This window comes from Neovison vison, chromosome 8 (assembly GCF_020171115.1).
Source record: "Neovison vison isolate M4711 chromosome 8, ASM_NN_V1, whole genome shotgun sequence".
In the NCBI taxonomy this organism is placed as follows: Eukaryota; Metazoa; Chordata; class Mammalia; order Carnivora; family Mustelidae; genus Neogale; species Neogale vison.
The window spans coordinates 38,558,014-38,577,959 of record NC_058098.1 but is presented as its reverse complement, the minus strand read 5'-3'; the positions used below and the strand labels follow the sequence as shown (position 1 = coordinate 38,577,959).

General features: G+C 45.8%; 1 protein-coding gene across 1 annotated transcript in view; it reads right to left on the bottom strand.

Annotated features, from left to right (window-relative positions):
* The window catches only part of ISM1 (isthmin 1), a 73,196-nt gene that overhangs the window by 12,556 nt on the left and 40,694 nt on the right, over positions 1–19,946 (bottom strand). The window contains exons 2-3 of the mRNA XM_044263460.1: positions 12,919–13,158; positions 3,828–4,092 (exon numbers count right to left, since the gene is read on the bottom strand). Of these exons, the coding sequence (XP_044119395.1) occupies positions 3,828–4,092; positions 12,919–13,158 (505 nt within the window). The remainder of the gene's footprint in view (positions 1–3,827; positions 4,093–12,918; positions 13,159–19,946) is intronic.

Here is a 19,946-nt window from a genome sequence, read left to right as displayed (position 1 = left end):
CCATATGCTCCTTTATACCCTGGTACCCCTGCAGCTTTAATTCTGGCCCACATTGGCCTCTCTTTTTTAAGACACCCACTCATGTGGCCATAATTCAACATTACAAAGAAAAAGCCTTGACAAAAATCACTAGGAACTCTATTAACAGAGGCCTCTGACCAGTCAGAGAATTGTAAGGAACAGAGTCCCAAATCCAGGTTGCAGTAAGCAATTGCCTATCTGGTTTCATTTTGCAGGTTATTCAGAACAGTTTTGGGAATGGTATACCGCTATTTGACAGAAAAATATTTCTCTGGACTCTTCCTTTGTCCCTGATGATACCTTAAGTATCTCTACAGAAGGCGTTTCAAGTGGAGCATCTCAAATACAGTCCAAAGCAGAGCCACTGTGTTCCCACAGTCAGCAATAGGTCTAACCAGCTTCCGTCGTGTGTTTTATAACATTCTAAAGATGCCATTCTAGTCTATTTTTTTTTTTCCTACCTGGTTTTTTTTGAAGTACTCTTTGGCCACCAACATTTAAATTCTGATTAAAGATGCTACCTTTAAAAATCTGAAATCAACATCCTCCACAAAGACCAGTTCCTGTGGCAGGTTTAGCATGCCTGAGAAAAGTCAGCACACCCTTGCAGCGGGTCTGGAACCCCAGAAAGTTTGTGCTGCCGGAACCCTGCCTTTCCAGGCCTTCTCTCCCTGGATCCTTCACAGCACCAGACCTAGGGACAAATACTTAGAAATTGTTTAATAGTTTCTCGTTGATTGCAAAAAAGAGTATTCAGCTTTTCTGATGCTACAGAGAATTCTGGAAACCACACGGTCCTTGTGAACCCGTCAGAGAAGCAGCCATTCCTGCACTCACAGGGCCCGCTGCTAAGCACTTGCCACACAGAGTCGTGCTATTATTCAAAGTGTGGTCCGAAGACCAGCAGTGCCGGCCTCAGCCACTGCATCAGAAGCTACACTAGAAAAGACCTCCAGGTTATTTGCATTCATGAAAAATATGAGAAGGATTCCTTTAGGGGTATTATAAGGGACAAGATTTTCTTGATAAAGTAGCTGTCCTGGGATCTACTCCAATGATGAGGGAGTTACTAAGAGATACTCCCAAACCATAAAAGATGGCAGTTTCTCCATGGCCCTGAGGGGCTGTCAGATCCAGACGCAAGACCTCCACAGGGATTCTAGGTCTAGAAAGCTATGGTGAAGGTGGCTGAGGCAGCCACAGTCATGGTCCCAGTAGAACTGAATTCTATCCTCAAGATAGAAATGGACGATGTTCTTCATGTTCAGGAATTCACCAGAGTGTATTCTGTAAGGGCTTTAGATGCAAAAGTTGTTTCTAGTTGTGGTCTGCAAACTCTGGTGAGCCTGAGAATCATCAGGGGACGCTGGTTGCAAAAAGAAAGAAACAAAAAAGCAAAGAAAGACCGACTCCAGGTCTCACTCCTGGACATTCTAGTTCAGCAGAAGGATAGCAGTGTCTCTCAAGCTGGGCTTCACACCCACTTAAGAGCATACTCACAGAGCTCTTAAAACCTGATGCTTGGGCTGCACCCCCCAGAGATCCCAATTTAACTGAACTGAAGTCTGAGCATTGGGATCTAAAAAATTGCTTGGGTGAGTATAAGGAACAACCAAGACTGAGAACCGTCACTCTGGAATAGTGGGCTCAGGGCACCAGAGCCCCCTGGAGGGCTTGTTCTAACACAGATTTGGGGGATCCAGCCCAGAGTGGCTGGTTCAATAGGCCTGGGGTCGGGGCCTGAAAATTTGCATTCCTATCACAGTCTCGGGCCATGTCGATGCGGCTGATTTGGGGTTCACATCTTGAGGACTATTAGTATAAAGGGAAGGGGCTGAGGCCAGGATTGGTAACTATTAATTATGTAGTCAGGGGATTCTGATGGGGGAGGGTCTGAGCTCTAGTCTTCAAAACAATGTCCCCTGTGTTCTGGGCAAATGAATAAGTCAGAAACTTGTGACATATCGGCCTGGCACCCAGGGATCCTCTGCGTTTCCCTTGCTTAACACCATAGGACTTTCCTCTAATTTCTGTCTTCCCAGTTAAGCATGCATTTCCATAATCACTCTGCTGTCCTAAAGGAGAGGATTATTTTTGTTCCCCAGAAAGGCAGGATAAAAAAGTGGTTAGGAGAACAGACTCTGGGCTCAGACTGCCTGAGAGGTCTCAGACTTGCTTCAAGGTCAAGTTGCTTCACTTCTCTAGGCTTCAGTTTTCCCATTTGTAAAATGGGGTATCTGCCTCAGAGAGCAGATTAAATAAGTTAATATATGTGAGATGCCATGAAGAGGGACTAGTGCTTGGGAAGTGCTATATAAATGTTGGTAATTATCCCTAGTCCTTTTCTCTTGGAAAATAGGTAAACTCTACTTCTTCTGGAAAAGGGGAGGTTTTACAAGCTTCCTAGCTAGGAGTGTGGGAGTTCTCTTTCTGCTTCCCTAGCCTGTGATATGTATTTCTACCCTGGCACTGTTTTCCTCTATCACTCAACTTTTCTCCCTTGTCCATGGACAGGTGAGATCCCCTTTAAGGAAGACCAGTGTCTTTCTAATTTTTGGATTCCCGGAGCCTAGCACAGTGCCAGCCATAAGACATGCTCTTAGAAAAAGGTCCCCTTGTTTTGGAAGTTGCTTAGTATTGTCTATTAGTGGCAGAAATGACTCTCCAGCACAGAGCTGGTCTTTTTACTGAGAGATGGAGGTAAGGGGGAGAGTGTAATGGTGCGAGACAGGTCATTCCCGTCATATAACCATTGTTCCTAAGACTGCTGGTGGAGAAGCCACAAGAACACTGTCATGATGGAGGCATATGTATAACCTCAGATATTCTTATAACACAAGGCAGGCTGCCCGATTCCCCATGAAGCCTTGCCAGGTTTCTTCCTTCTCGCACAACCAAGATGTGTTTCCCAGCTTCCTTTGCATTTTGGTGGGGGTTATATGACCGGTGCCATCAACAGAGTCTGAGTGGATGTGGTGTGTACCATTTCCAGCCTGAGATGGTTAAGAGCATGTGTGCCTTTTCCAGGCTCCACCTGTCTGTCTCCTTGGCTGCCAACCAGATGTAGAGCATTCAGTGCGTAACTCAGGCCCTGGAAGTTGGTGGAACTCTAAGAGGGAAGGAACCTGGATCCCTGAATGATGGAGTGGAGTTGAGTTTCCCCCACTCTGTCTCCCATCCCAAGTGAAAAACAGTTTTTATTATTTAACTCACTGAATTTGTAAGGTGCTTGTTACCTTCCCTCCCCTCCTCTAAAAACTTGGGAAACTAGAAATCCCAACTTGGCATCTTGAAATTTATTTTCTTGAAGCCTTCCATTGACAGCCGATGAAGCACACGTTCCTGTGGGTTCCCAAGGGCTGCTCTACTGCCCATGTCAAACGTAACATGGCTGCCTGCTCAAAAGAAGGATCTGGACACCTTTCTTTGGACTAAATTGATTTTCAGTATGAATTTTTACACTAAAATACAACAGGAAGTGGATTTGGTGATTTCCTCATTTTTAGAAATAAAACTAAAACTTCGGGGGGGGGGGTGAAGCAGAACCTCAAATATCCCTAACTAAAAAAAAAAAATTCTCTCCTAGGATAATTGATATGATTTAAAAATTATAGTCTTTCCAGAAAAATGTGGCTGCTAGTGCCTTCTTGGGGCTTCTGTGGAACAAAGTCTTTATGAGGTATGCCTCATAGAAGACCCAAAACCACATACTGTAAACTGGGTTTTTCTTGGCTCCATGTCCATTAGATCTCAACATCCTCATTTATTCTCCCCACCAATTTTATATCACTGGGTGGTAAACTCACCATATTCTGGCTGCTCTTTGGTTTCAAAAGTCCGGTGGCCTGGGGCTGGACGGTCCCACCCCCTGGGGGGGTTGAGGAAGTTGCTGTCATCTGAGGTACTCTCGTACTTATAGTCTTGGTCCCCGCTGTTGGCCCTCGTCAAGGACAAGGACCTCTGCCACCAGGCCCTCCAGTCGGGGGATGGGACTGACCAGCTGGGCTTATTCTCTGGATGCTGATCTTTATCTGCTTCAGAGTCAGGACCGTCCACCACCTCTATGGTGACCTGAAGAATTCAGAACAGGCCAGAGTCAATGAGGAGTCTATAGCCTCCAAACTAGGTACCCTCGGAAGAAAGTCTAGGAGAGCAGAGGGAAATGATGGATGTGTCTCTCATGGAGGAATGCTGAGACTACATGGTGATACAGGATGGAAAAAGCCCAGAGATGGCACAATGGGCCCCATGACCAAATAGGACTGATTTACATGGGCCTCAGGCTGGAAGGCTACTGGGGTTCCTGATTTACCAATGATTATGTAGCTGGGAAGTCTTTAATTCAAGCAGTAAACATGTACTATATGTGTCCCTGAAGTAACACAAGAGTAATTATAATAAAACCAAACACTTATTGAGCACTAAGTCTGTACCAGGCACTGTTGTAAATGGTCTACATATATTAATTTATTTAATCCTCATAACAACTGTATAAAGTTGGTACTGTTAATTGGCCCCTGTGGTTGACTCTCTGCAAAGATGGCCCCAGTAATTCATCCCATCCTTGCAGGTGTGTGATACATCTCCCATTAAGAAGGGATTTCCTCTCTCTTTCATTCTGGCCCAGTCTTGTGACTTACTTTGTGCAGTAGAACATGGTAGGAGTGACACCATAACAAGGCTTATGAGGTCTTACAGCTTCCATTTTCATTCCATCGGAATGTTCCCACCACTAGGGGTAAGGAAGCCTTACACATAGAGACCAGGTGAACAGAGAGGCCACCTGGTGGAGAACTGAGGTACCTCAGGCAAGTGGCCCGCTCCAGGGCCCCAGTCATGTGAGCTGGGACCACCTTGGATGCTTTAGCCCAGCAGGGTTACCAAAGCTAATACCATGTGGACCAGAGACCAGCTCTACTGGTGGAGCCCTGTTCAAATTCCTAACCTCCACAACCATGAGCAATCCAATGGTCATGGATGGCTTCAAGCTGTTAAGTTTTGGTAGCTGGGCAGCAACAGGTTAGCTTTTCACAGAGAAGTGAACAATCTGCCTAAGGTCGCACAGCTGGTAAGTGGCAGATGTGGATGTCTAGCCCCAGAGCCCATGTTCTTAACAACTGCCACACGGCCTCTCAAAAAGCCACAGAAATACCATCCCCTCATGCACGCAAGGGCCATGAAGGCCACACGGGCTGAGGGGGGCTGGTGCCACCACATGTGTGGAGGTGTGAGCACAAGGTCCTCAAGGTCCACAGCTGTGACTTTCACTCATCCCATATCCGGACCCTGTGAGCAGGCTCCTCAACCGACCCTCAGGGTCAGAACAGAGAATTCCAAAGCCAAGGTTAGAACTTGCTCTCAGATTTACAGAGCCTCGTTTTGAAGTCATGGGGCTGGAAGAGTGCAGTTTCTTGGCTCCGAGAGACAATCAACGTTGAGAAACTTGTTTAAAAAATATAATAAGAGACTCACTGGGTTCCTTTGGCCATCACATAGCCCTTGCAACACCCCCTGGATGAGTTGTGTGCAAATGAATCAGAAACACGTGCTCTGAGTAATCAGCGCAAGCTGTACTGGGCAGATGCATTTCCAGTTTCGCCCTAAGCTGACATCTGAGAGAGTTGCTGGGATGCTCTGCCAAGTTGCACCAGGCTGTGCCCATCCCTGAGACCAATAGCCCCTTCCTTGTGGGCTAGGAACAGGGAGACTGGAATTCTCCTTGCCTTGACCTTCCGAGGAAGTTGCTGGGCCAATGCTGGACCTGGGCTGTGGCCTTGTGTAGTCCATATGCAAGGTCAAGAGTACTGCCATCCGTCCCACAGAGTCCCCAGGCTGCAGTCAGTCACGAGAATCTTTTTACTGGTGTGGGATGCCTAGTAGGGCATCCCTGGCTTTATTCCCCACCACCACAATTCTCCCCTCCTGTAAGCATCCCTTGAGTATTTATAAATAATCACGGAACTTTTAGTAATCTTTCAAAAAAGAGAAAAAGGAATCATTGGTCTTGATTCACTGCCATTTGTTGGAATGGCTGGTCGCTGGAGAGTGGCTGGAACCCCCACACAGCTCTGGAAGGACAAGTGTTGCAGGAGTGTGCAGCTGGGTGGTGACAGGGCAATACTGAGCCTTTGGAGACATAATCTTTCTCCTCCGCAGTTCCGTCTCCCTCTGCCTACAGATGGAACAACTGAGCGGCAGCAACCGTCTGTAAGGCTATTAAGGGTCTCGGAGGCGAGACGCTGCCAGAAGCCAGGCAAGCCTGCAATTATGGTAATGAAATCAGTCTCTGGGTAGAAGATAAGGGGAACATGCCCAGCAGTTTTGGTATTCCATTTGTATTCAGACTGGAGTCAAAGGGATTGCCTAAGCAAGACGTGCCCTACAATTTCTCCAAGCTGGGAATAAAAACAATTTTATGTTTTAAGCTATTACCGTCAATACGATTTCTTTTTCCAAAACTGTTGCTCGGATCCAAACAAAATAGACTTGTTGCCTGGCCAGGCAAGGAGTAGCAAAATACGAATTTACTCCAAAAACTATATCGATGACTAAATCTCAACAGCTTAGAGGTTTTTTTTTTTTCCCCCTTTAATTTCTGGCCACTGCCCCAATTGAATTAAACACAAAACAAAACAAAAACCGCCAAAAACAAAAAAACACACAAACCTTAGAATCCACCCTTCCCTACAATTAATAATGTGGAAATCTTATACTGATATCAAAAGAAGAACTCTAATCCTGAACCTGAAGTTTTATAGGCATCCAATTAAAGAAACTTAATGAGCATGATCAGCGGCTTCTCGGAAGACGGGGATTAGTTTTATAGGTCCTGTTGCTCTCATTCTGTTTACATGTTCGTTAGCATCAAAGAATGGGTTGATAAAGATGCCTTAAACAATAATCGATGTGATGAGCTGAAGGTGTGGGAGTGAATACAGCAGATTTCTAAGACGATAAAGATGCTAGACCTTACCATCTTTTCTCTTCCTTCATATACATCACCAAGGTGTCTTAGCATATTTATTTCTTCTGGACTTTTCCATACCATGAATCAAGATAGCACAAGCAAGAGAATGCTTTCAAAAGACCCAAGTCCAACTTCTGGCAGGATCTTGTCAGTGCCAAAAAAAAAAAAAAAAGAAAAAAGAAAAAAGAAAGAGAGTCCAAAATAGGTGCCAATTTGGGGGAATTCTGTCCAAAATTGGAAATGAGGATAAGATCCTACGAAGTGTTACTAGCTTCCTTCCTTCTCTTGATAGTTAAGACATTTCTTAGAAACAAACTCCTTACACTTAATCTGAAAAGTCTACCAGTTAATCAACTAATGACTTAGAGAAAACAGAGGTCTTGACCTTCTCAGCTCAAGAATCTTTTAGCTGGTCCTCTAAGCCTTGAAAGCTATGGTGACTAGGTAGGCATGGGTCAGTATTTCCCAGACTGGAATGTGAGCCCTAAGGTGAAGTGATTTCCTCAGGAGCACAGAGCACCTAGGGACAAGAAAACAACCTCCAGTGAAAGGCCAAGATTACGCTCCCCCTTCCTTCCTTGACAATTGCTGCAGAAAGATAATCCCCTCCTCTCAGACTCACTGATGCCCCAGAAACAACTATGGCAACCCAGCTGACGGAGGTTAGTGTTCTGGGACTCGCAGCGTGCTGGCCCAGACATTCTTGCTTGTTCTCCACAAGTTATATTTGAAATTTAGGCACAGAAACCGGCGTGAAGGATTTACATTCCTGAGGTGAAGAGAGCAAGGAAGACACAGAGCTGTCCCAACACAAGTTTTGTGATTCCCCATTATTTTATACATGTTTCCTCTGTCATCTCAATCCATGGTCATCACCAACCTGCACCTACTTGTTTGGAGAAGCTTCCCATATACCTGTGCCTCTTGCTAGGGGCTTCACATGGACGCTCTTGCTTCATCCTCACCACAACCCCCGCTTCTGTGCAGTATTGTAGGACAGAAGTACTCATGTATAGTATTACCATCCCCATTTTACAGACAAGTAAACTGAGGCATAGAGAGGTCCAGTAACCTGCAGGAAGCTGTCTGTCATGGCCAAGCTCTCAGGACACTTGATCCCAAGCGCAGGTCAGTGGGCTCTGTTGTTCATATTCTGGACAATACACCCCTGTAAGAATCTCCACCATACAGGCTTGTCCCCAGAGTTGTGTGTGAGGTCATGTTTTGGGCACAAAGCCTTCCTGGTTCTTGGTTGGTCAAAGTTGCCATTCTGAAAGTATTTTAGAGAGAAAGGAGGAAGGGAATAAAAATTACAAGCACATACATTTGTAGCCCTGGGGCCAACCCATCTGATTGTATCTTGTGGCCCTCCAGAGGCTGGCGGCCATGTAAATAAGTCTGTGCAAGGGGAAAAAAAAGATCTCTAGGTGACTATTTTAAGTCTCCCTCAGTGGGAAAAGAAGAAATCGGTATATTGGTTGAAATAAATCCTGATCTCGATCCAGGAAAGAAATAATTGGTTGTGAACAGCTACTGTGGTAACGAATTGATGGAGAAAGCCTAATAATGAGTTTATTTTAGAGACTTTTGTCTTTATTATCTGACCATCAGCTGCAGACGGAAAACCCAGCCAACAAGTCTCAAGTTCGAGTCTAACTTTTCCTGGGAGAATTTCCTTTCTTTCCTGAATGACTGATTTATTTATTTTTAACGAAATCCGACTTCTACTATTGTTTCAAATTTAATACGGAGATTGGGTTCAGGAGTTTGAGGCTGTGTCTTTCTAACTTGTGCCTTGTTGTCTTTTCCCCACTCACTTCCACGGCCCTAAGCGGGTCCTGCCTGGCTTAGAGGGGAGGGGGGTTTAAAAAAGCCCCCCCCCAAGCTGGGCTTTTTCAAGGACTTCCCTTCCCCAAAGTTAAGGGGTCTAAGAGGGAGGTGACCCCTTGTGCGGGCTTGGCAGTGTCACGTTGGAAAGGTGTGGGTTATTTGGCGGGAGGGACAGCAGACCCCAGACTCAGAGCGTGGGAAACTCTTTCAGACACTGGAGGGGATGGGGTGGGGGTGTTCAGAGAGAAGGTATTAAATTCCCGTTCAGCTCCCCAGCTTCAGTGAAGGACAGCTAGGTGGGGGCAAGGGGCAGGTTGCCAAGGGACGGGGGGGAGACAAGGCCAGGGGCCCTGGCAGCGGAAGCCCCGTCACCTGTCTTCGCTCTGCTCCCCAGGGAGAGAAAAAGCTTTGACAGCCCTGGGGGATCACTGGAGCTGTCTGCTTGGCTGAACCGCCCCGTGTCAAACCAGTGCATTTCAACAAAAGAGCAGTGCTGTAAGGAAGGGGTAAGGGCTGCCAAAACAGAACCCATCACCCCCTTTTAGAAAGCACCTCATCTTTTAAAGGACCACCAGGGAACTAGTTTACTCAAGTGCAATGGTGCATGGGGCTGCGGCGGCCAGTGCTCTGTGTGTGTGTGTGTGTGTGTGTGTGCTTGTAATGTGAGCGTGCGTTCTTGTGTACGCACACTCACACACTGGCCTAGGCTGCGGCTCTCAGGGAGAGCAGCTGCTTCCTTCTTTCTCTGAACATCTTTCCAAGTGACCTTTGTGGTCTTGCAGAAAGAGAAGGCCAGAAACACAGTTCAATTTTCTTTTCTTTAGGGCCAGCAGGTCATAAGATCAATAAAACCTAAGCTGCTCCTGCCCCTCTCAATGGCCAGTGGGAGGCTAAACGGCCATGGGGATTGTGCAGAGCAGGAGTGGAGTGGCTTGTCTAGACAGTGGACAGAAACGTGGTCGTACCTTAGACTTCGTGGGCTTTGCACGATATTCTGATATTTGCAGCTATGGGGAAACCTAAGCTCTTGGGAGCTATGGGGATCTTTGCTGTCCAAAGGCCAACTCAGGAAAGGAACGAGGACATCCAGGAGCGCCCCTGTTCTCTTCCCGCCCTGTGCTCCAAGGTCTCCCTTTCTGAACCTGTACCTGAAGGCGAAATTTTGGTTCCCGTGCTGGGCGGGTGAGGTGGGGTGGTGGTTAGACAGAGTGAGAACAAAGCACTGACTGCCCCTGTTGTAAGTCTATGTAAACATGTCTCAGAGGGGACATGGCAAAGAATTTCCACCTGTATCATCTCCGCAGTCATGCCTTACTGACAGTGCACAGGGAAGCTGCCTTCGATAAAAGTCCAAGAGGCTTTGCCAGACTCTCGTGTGGGACCTTCTCATAACTCACCTCCATTTAATTTCTGCCCTTTTGGCTCATTCTAGTTCTCTCCATATCCACCAACTCCAATAGTCCCTTGCCCTCAGGAAGCCAGGTGGAACTGTTCCAGAGCATTCTTTACTTCCCATCCAGCTAAACCACACAGATGAGGATGATTTAAAATGACCTGGAACCCTGGGTGCTCTACTGACCTCATGCACAGATTGATCCATTGTGTGGGCTGTAGAAGGCCCAGACTTTACGGGTGCCCTGCCCTTTTTGGGAAAGGAATCTGGGTTTCTTAGTCTGAGGATCTCAACCACTGTTCTTTCCTGTCTATGTTTTTAAAAGGCCCAAGTGAGGTCTGGGGATTCCTAGGCTCACAGAATTATCTGGGAGAGAGACAGGGGATTCTCAGAAATTCTGCTCCAAATTTGGTTCTTAGGTAGAGCCCCGTGTACTTAGTAACTTTCCAATGAGAGGACACTCCCTGCAACCTTCAGTTCCCCTGCATCCAGGCATTTTCTTATAACTTTACATAAGAAATTCCTTTTTTTTTAAAGGTTGTATTTATTTATTTGACAGTGAGAGAGAGAGAGAACACAAGCAGGGGGAGCAACAGGCAGAAGGAGAGGGAGAGGGAAAAGCAGGCTCCCCACAGAGCAGAGAGCCTCATGCGGGACTCGATCCCAGAACCCTGGGATCATGACCTGAGCTGAAGGCAGACGCTTAATGATTGAACCACCCAGGAGTCCCTACATTCTTAAATCTTCTACTTTAATAGCTCAATATTCAGCATTAAATCCCACAGTGACATTTCCCACCTGTGGGGGAAAAACGTGAGCCACAGCAAGCCTAAAATTGCTTTGGACATGGCCTAAGCTCCCTTGGAGTGAAGGTGGCCTGGTCCCAAAACCATAATCTATAAAGAAGGGGGGAAAAATCACTTCCTGCAGGTAAAGGCCCAAGGGGGAGCACTGTCCAGTAACAGTAAGGAGAGTTCTGCACCTTTTTTTGCCAGTCCGCACCTCCCCCAAGTGGATCCTTTGTTCTTTAGCAGAGAGCCATGTAACCACTTCCTGGAGAAAGAACAGTGGAGTGAAAGGCCTGTTTTTCCATTTAATCAATTAGAACAATGCAAGACTCTCTGGAAATGTTAACAGGTGCATGCAGTGATTTCTGCGCAGGGGTCGTCAAAAAGTGACTTCTGAAACATTTTTCATATCTAGACCCTTACCAGTATCCTGTTCTATTTCTTCCTGTCTATTCATACTTGTTCACAATGGAACAGAGCATTTTTCCCTCCTCTGTCTCCATGTTCCCTTTGGCACTGTCTTGGGTGGTAGCCGGGACCTTCATACCTATGTCATTCCTGGATGGAGAAGGTCATACATTTCTTACCTTCTCATAACCCTAACACAGTATTTTATACACAGTAGGGGCTGGTCAACATTCTAACTGGGGCGTATTCTCAGTGACATTTGTTAGCCGCTATGACACTGGTGTGATGAGCAGAACTCTGACCAAGGAAATCTGATCTGGAAGGTGTCATGCAAAGAATGTTAGTCTTGAGAGAGGGAGAGTTAACTTAATTAAGGATCAACTGCTCTGAGGTCAGGTTCAGGAACTTTTGGCCTTGTAAGCTAATTGGAATTTGAAGCAGAGAGGAAGAATAAGAAAATGCTGCCCTTCCCCAAATGCAAAGGATGGAGAACAAAGTTCAAGGTGGACAGGAGCTACAATAGAGATGAGATTGCCTTGTTGACTAGTCCCCTTCCTTGGCTATCATGGGCACCATCTCTGGGAATACACAGAGGGAAGTACAAGCAAAATTCAAAATCAGAAGTTTATCTGTGAAACATGGATTGGTAGGGTGAGTATTCTCAGGACGCCCAGGAGCCTAGATTTGAGCTTCAACCACTATTTACTAGCCATGTAACCTTGGGCAAACCAAATAGGAACTTCTTAAGTACCTGCTGCGTTACTGATTATGGAAAAAGGATGTGGGCTTCATCTTCTTCATGAGGGTGTTTGGAGTCAAACCAGATCAACATTGCTTCGTAAAGCATGTCTATTTCAGCATAGAGGAGGGCTGTTATTTTTAATCCCAGGTACCCTTTTCCCTAACCACCTCCTTCAGCTTCATTCCAGCCCATCTTAGTGGTACAGACTCATGTCTCCCCCAGCTACTTCTGTTCTCACGTCCCTTCCTCTCACCCAACTTTCTGAATCAGACCTTTACATTTTAGAGCAATGAAGTGTTGTCACCCCCTGAAGGAATTGCTGGTGTCCAGGGTAAGCTAAGTGGGATTTGAGAGTGTGCCTTCCCCAGTACCTCTGAAATCATACTGTGCTTTGCCAAGTGAGCTTCCACGTTAAATTGGCTCTTCTCTACAGGTACCCTATTTTGTTAATTTCAGGGCATATAATTTTGTTTTGTTTGGGCATATCAACATCTCTGAGCGCAGGATGTATTGTAATCATTGCATTACATTGCATTCAGTGTCATACTTGAATTATCAGTGTTTTCTTTCTTTAGTCGTGCATCAAATAATGGTGCATCTCCCAATGAAGGCTGTCACACAGATGCAATGAAACACTGGTCCTACAGAGATAATCTGATTGTCAACCAGAATCATAAGGGGCTAAGAATACAAGTGCGGTAAGGCAGTGGTTGCTTTGACATCAGATCAGGACACAAAGAGATAGGTTCTTTCAACTCTCAAGCATTACCTGGATATTTGGATTCTGCCCATTGATGTCAGCTTTGGAAAGATCTGGAAAGTTTGGGAGATCAAGGAGAAAGGATCTGGGGCCATCTCTTTGCAGTGAAGGGTGCCCAGGCTCTTGCCGGAATCGCTGTCTGGGGAAGGGTTGGTGTGCAGCCTGGTGGTCCAGATGTTCCCCGGCTGCTTCTTTGGAGAAAGGAAAGCTAGTTTCTGATGCAGAGTCACTTTCCATGTGGAGGTTATTCTAAAACAAATAAACAAGCAAAGGAACAAATAAACAGGAGGCACGTGATTTGAGAATACCCCCTCCCTTAACAGTCCATTAAATTCAAGAGCAAAGACAATGCTAGTGGCTGGAATTAAACCAGGATGGTATTCCCAATTCATCTTCACTTCCCTTGGTTTAATTACTCCATCTTCAAAAAGCCAAACCATCAGGGAACTTTTCCCAGCCTGCTGCTCTGGAATTTTCTGAGAGCTAAAGTGTTATGGGATATTTATTAAACATTGAAGCACATCAACACAGAAGTGCTATTTTGAAGGAGAATGGGTATTCATTCAGAACTGGAATCAGAGGATGATTTCCTTCTCATAGCTTCAATTAATTAATCACTCTGGCATTAGTTACAGCCCCCATGTCCAGAGTTTGTTTCTGTTGTGCATGTCATGAAACAAAAGATCTGACCAAACTGGATAAAATGTTTGAGCCAAATCATTGACTATAACCAACCAACCATCCATCCATCCATCCCTCGGGTCAACAAGTGTCAACCACATTCTAGGCATAGGAGATAGAGCCACGGACAAGACCTGGGCCCTATTCTCTTAATATTTACAACTAATTGAGGGAACAAAATAATAAATATGACAAAATCAGATCAGAAATTGGTGACCGGTAAGAAGAAAAGAACTTGATGGAGAATGGCCAGGGACAACCTTAGGTTGCTGGGAAAACCTCTTTGGGAAGGCAAGACCTGAACACCTGCTGCAACCTGGGGAGGTACATTTTCATAAAAGAAACAGCAAGTAAGACAGTCCTGAGCTGGGGATGAACTTGGTCCCTTCGTGGGATGGAAAGAAGGCCAGTGAGACTGGTATGGAGTGAAGGAGGAAAGATAATATGTGATGAAGGAAAAGACGGGGATAGCCAAAGAAAGAGTGACAAGAAGGCATTTTGAAATTTAATACCTTTATTCTGAAAAGTTCAAGTCTGTTGCTTTTCCCAGCTAGTAAAAAGTGTCTCTATTTAGTTGTCATTTGGGGAAAATTTTTGTAGTGATTGAAGAGTGTAGAAGTTGCTGGACTTCTTTCCCAAACCAGCCCTTCTCCTCCTCTTGTTCTCCCTGGACCTCTCTTTGGAGGTTTCCTCCATCCCTTCAGGGATGGCATTTTCATGTTTACTGGAGAAGGGAGATGTAGAGATAGAATTTCACCAGCGTTTGGGTCAGTGGTTAATGCTCTTGTTATTCTTGGGCATGTTTCGGGGTTTCGGAGTGTATGTTCTAGCACACTGTCTCCACATGCACTCCCTGCCCCCACCGCAGTGCCTCTGACCCAGCCAAAGGGTTACATCTAGTATCAAAACACTCTTGACTTCAAGTACCAAAGGTCAAGAACGGCCAGAGAATGAAACACATGTAGCAGATAAATATCTTCTTAGTTAATCTGAGGGCATGGATATTTCCTATATCCTTTAAACAGAAATGCTGAGGAATAAAAGTGCTGGTGCAGAGACCACCTCCGCTGAAGATGCCAAGAGGACAAGGGACCACCAGTCTGCACACCAACCCTTCCTCAGCGATTCCAGCAAGAGGCTGGGGCACCCTTCCCGGCAAGTGCAAGACAAAGATAGCCTGTCTGCTCTCTCCTCTTTAAAGCATGCAGTTAGAGAGTTACACAGCGGGGAGAAGCTGAATGTTCGTCATCGTGTTTTTGCTTGCCCTTGGTTTTTGCTAAAGAAATGTGGCCAAGGGAAGTGCCTTTGTTCACCTTTCCAGCCACCTCTCTGCCATGGTTTTTGTCTCCTGGCACATCCTCGTAAAGGGAGTTGCCCTGGCATTCCCTGGGCATTGCTCAACACAATGAGGGCCAAATGTATTATGCTGAGACTGAGCCCAGCACAGGGAGAGAGGAGGGGGGTAGGGGAGGAGAGCAGGGGAAGGAGAGAGAGAGAGAGAAAGGAACATGCTAAATCTTCTCTCAACATAAGAGTTCTGTCTATCATAGTCCAAGGGGAGAGAACTGAAGGCAATTGCTCTCTTCTTCTTCTTGCTGGATCCCCAACCCTAAAACACCTCCAGCAGCATTAGTGAGCATAGTTGGATTCTCATGGAGAATTTCTTGCAGAGAATTTGTGAGTGAAACTCTCAGAAGGGGACCAAGGCTTGCTTGCCAATTGCTTCAGGGATTTCCTGCAAATCCAACCCTAACTTCGTTGTAGTAACTGGGACACAATGCTTAACTGGGTTAAAAATGGAGTTCTCCTTCCTTTACCTGTGGTGACATAAACTTTCTACCCTTTAAACTCACATTTTAGGAGAAGAGATAGGAAATGCTATTTGGCATTTTGTTTAGATGGCTGAAAAACCAAAGACAATCTGATTGGTTTCTTGGTCTGACTCTGGAATTTCTCAGTAGGAGATTGACCACCACGGAGTGATCCTGGCTTAGCCATGAACCAAGAAAACCCATTAAACTCTCTGTGGCTCAACAATCCTCCATGTAAAACAGCAGATAATAAAGAGAGTCCCATGTTGTCCCAGCAGGATGGTCAAGACAACTCAGTTGGGTTATCTCTACACATGAAAAAAAAAAAAAGAGAGAGAGAGAGAAGTGTAGAGTTAGGGCAATCGGCTGGTCAGCTCAGGCCACAAGCTGCTCTGCCGGGAATAGACTGGGGCTAAAGTATGTTTTGGCTTGAGTTCTGCACACAATTGTGGCATTTCTCCATCTTTTCCCAATCCCCCCCACCCATGTCCCACACAAGCTTTGGGTTCATAAAGCATTTGGAAGATGGGAAGTAATAAAGAAACACTAATCACAATCTCTGAATATCTGAATTCCTCTTGCATCTTTATCAAAACATATTTAACTGGAAACCTTGGCTCCCTGCAGTGGCATGGCCCCAAATTTCCAGAAACTGGACACCCTAGGATAGGGGAAGGATGTCTTACAACGTCTCATATAAAATGAAACTCCACTTTATTCAACCAATAACAAGATCTGGGAGTAGCCATTATTTTGAAATCTCGATTTTACATCTGGGGTGATAGGCAGCAGACAGGATCTGCTAACAATGCAGGAGAAAGCCTTTTCTTAATCTTTCTCTCGGAGCACAGGGCTGGTCTTCCTTGCAGAGAATCCCCCCCAACCCCCCACCCCAGGTCTTGGTTGATGGCCATCCCTCCATCTAGATCAACGAGTTCACCCGCCGAGTGTCGTATTTAAGTTATGCTACCAGAGTGAAGATTCTCAGGAAGGGTGGGTCGCAAAACGAAGATTTTCCAATAGTTTGTGTTTTATTCAGAGAAGCAAATGCCCCTTCTGGAAGGTACTCTTTTGGGAAAGTCCAGGAACTGAAGACAGGAAACCTCACCATATTTTCTGAGGTGCTGCACAATTCATTTTGTCTCAATTCACATGACATGAGGAGGTCGGCTTAGCTTGAGAAAAAATTTCTTCACCCACAATGTGTGTTTGAGGGGATCGTCAGTCAATGCTGCAGCTCCAGCCACACTGTTCTCTCTGGAGTTGGGATTACCAATAAAAAGAGGAGCCAAAGCACTAACACTGTTCTATGGTTTACATAGGCGCTCTGCTCAACAGCTGAGGCAGGCATCTATAGTGGCCAAATGACAGAGCTACTGCTTGACACTTCTCATCTTTGTGCGTAAAGCCTGTCCCATCCCTCTGTTATTTTACTACTGTTTTTATCTAAAATGGGGGGGGGTGTTAGGTAATAATAAAATGTTAGCAACGATGATAAAATAGTAAAATGGGATGGGGCGCCTGGGTGGCTCAGGTCATGATCTCAGGGTCCTACGATGGAGCCCCACACTGGGCTCTCTGTCTACTTGAGATCTCTCTTTCTCTGTCAAATAAATAAATAAAATCTTAAAAAAAATAATAAAGTAGGAACCGTGTATTTTGCCTTAGATGGGAGTATTGTGGCAGATATTTCAAATGCCTACCCAATTCTATTCCCCTATTCTATTTAATTTTTACTCAGTATTCATTTCAGGTGGCAAGGTAGGGGGGCTAAAACTACATTTCCCAGCATCCACTGCAGCTGGGAGTGACCACGTGATGCAGTTCCACCCAATGAGATGCACGTGGACAATGCTGGCTGGAACGGCTGAGTGGGAGGTGGTCAGTTTACCTTTTGGCCTTTCTCTCTCCTACTTTCTCCCACCTGGTACAGATACCAGTGCTTCAAGTGAAACGAGGCTGCTGGCATGCGTGAGGTTGAAGGCTAGTCTCTAAAGCTGACTGAACGGAAGGATAGGGGAGCCTGGGTCCGGGATGGCACGGTAGAGCCATCATAGGAATCCTGGACGGGTGACCTCAGAACTTCTTTTACCGAAACCCCAAGCATTAATGTTACCGTTGACAATGCTGCAGCACGAGTGGCAATGTTCCCTGTTGTGACTCTAATATTAGAGCTGTGACTACCAATGGAAAGGGAAATGCCCTGTTCGGTGAAGTGACTCAAAGCTGGGCGCTCTGTTCTGGGCAATGAACACAAGCCGCGGGGGACAGAGGTACCCACAGGGCAGGGCGGTTAATGAGCCAATCATGGCAGACTCCTCAGCGGCAGTCAGGCTACATATGCAGCTCTGCCATCTCTGCCCATCCCCAGACCTTTACAGAGTCTTCTCATTGTTTCAGCATCTATGTATTATATTTCTCAAATGTATTACTTCCTGTATAATGTAACATTCCTTTTATTTGTTTAAAACGCTATCATTAAATTTCAAGGAGTTTGCTCTCACTCAAGGAAACCAGAGCTCCTTGGACAAATGGCCGGCTGACTGCAGAGCTTGGGCAGGGAAGTAAGTATAGGTGAGTTTGGGATACTTTGTTGCACCGGAAGATGGGGACGCTTTAATGGCGAATGGTGTCCTCTGAAAAGAACACAGGAGCCAGCTTGAAGGGTCCTCACTGCACAAAGATTAAACAATTTGGGTGTCAAAACAAAGTTCGTCGTTCACAATGCATAGAATCTATGTAAGTCCATGAACTTGGGATGATACTCACAAAAGAAAGCACGAAAAACTATTGCCACCATTTGAGGTAGAGATTATAAAATTCCTTACTTGAAACCTGGTTGTTAAAGAAAAGGTTTGCCTGAAGAAATGATGTTTGAGCCGAGACTGTAGAGGCAAGCAAAAGTGAAGTAGGTGAAGCAGGTGCAGAGCACAGAGCAGAGGGGGAGGTGGGCCAGCAGACACTGCAATCCTGGCAAAGCAAATGGGTACAGACTCCCCGGGGCGTGGAGGGGCCTGGCAGAGAGACCCAAAGGGCATCCAAGCTGCCAAGGAGTGGGACCACTCTACAGTCTCAGTAAGACATCGCGGAATTAAAGAATATAAATGTCAGGCCCAGCACAGAGATCTCAACTCCTTAGCCTTTGGTCTGAAAGCTTTCTCTTATAGTGCTGTGATTTTCCGCCAGGCCACCACTTCCCTGGTGGCATTTTCTGGGTCATGTGGAGGCTTCTGAAGCTATGTGGTGCCGGGATCGTTTCCCTCCTCCCAACTCTCAGCAGCTGGTCCTGAATGCCCCTGGGAAAGTTCTACCAACATGAATGGTAGAAGAAAAAATGTCTCTCATCTGTAGACTGGGGACAGTTTCTAAGATGATAAGCCCAGATGCTTTATCATTTGTGTCCTTTCTTCCCAGAACATCACTCCCCCAACCACTGCCTCTGGCCATGGCATGGCGGGAGCAGCTCATTCTGGCCATCCTCGTGATGAACAAGGCTTGTCACAGCCACAACAAGGTCAAAGTGGTCACAACGTTCAGAGTTTCCAGCTGGCTATTTGGCACAGGCAGAGGGAGAGGGACACAGGGCAAATGAGGGTGATCAGCTCAAGGGGAGGCAATCAAGGAGTGGAAATGGGGATGGGTCCACCTTTGGGAAAAGCCTTGCTAAGCATTATTGTCCCAGTCTGTAAATAGGCACCTGCCCTATCCTGCAAACATCTCCCAAAGGCTGGTATGTGGGAGGAAAAATGGCTTATCTGACCATTTCCAGAACTTCCAGAAGAGGCACAAATTGGTGGCTGGCTAGGAGAGTTTTAGTGCTTTTTTTTTTTTTTTTTTTCCTCCTTTAAAAGGCTGTGGTAACCATTCCCAGATTAACACAACCAGGCAGACTTCTTGGAGGCAGACGGGATGGCAAATTTCTGGAGGGCAAAGCACACGCATATCTGCGATCTCAAAGCCCACACCCTCCAATTCCACAAGCTCAGGGGGCACCCAATAAGTACCAGTTGATGATAATGATGGCTACGGGCCTAGTTAGATTTCATTTTAATTAGGCTCAGGCTACAGGCCTCATTACCCCTACTGTGGCTTTTATGTGGGATTCTGAAGAAAAAAACAATCTAGGCATCGTCTATTGAAGATATTAAAGAAGATATTATTAGCAATGCTTTTGGTCTCATAGACTTTGAACAACAAACAACAGAGATTATAATTAATGTCGCTGCAGCCTCTCTCCTGAAAACATACTAACAATATAGCTAATTAGCAATATGTCCTCATTTGGGGCTGGACATCTGCATATTATTATCGACAATGCTTGTTTCCTTTTTCCAGATTAAAGGAAGCCATACTGCACCCAGGCACATGGCCATGCTCCTTTCACATGAAAACACTCCGTTTTTCTTCTACCCACGATAAACACACTCAGAGCTTTATCTGCACTAGGCATCGATTTTTGTCTGGAACGCTTCCACACATCTAAAAATAAGTTCAAGAATGCCACTGGTGGTATTTCAAAGGGAAGAGCAAAAGTTCCCCGTTTGG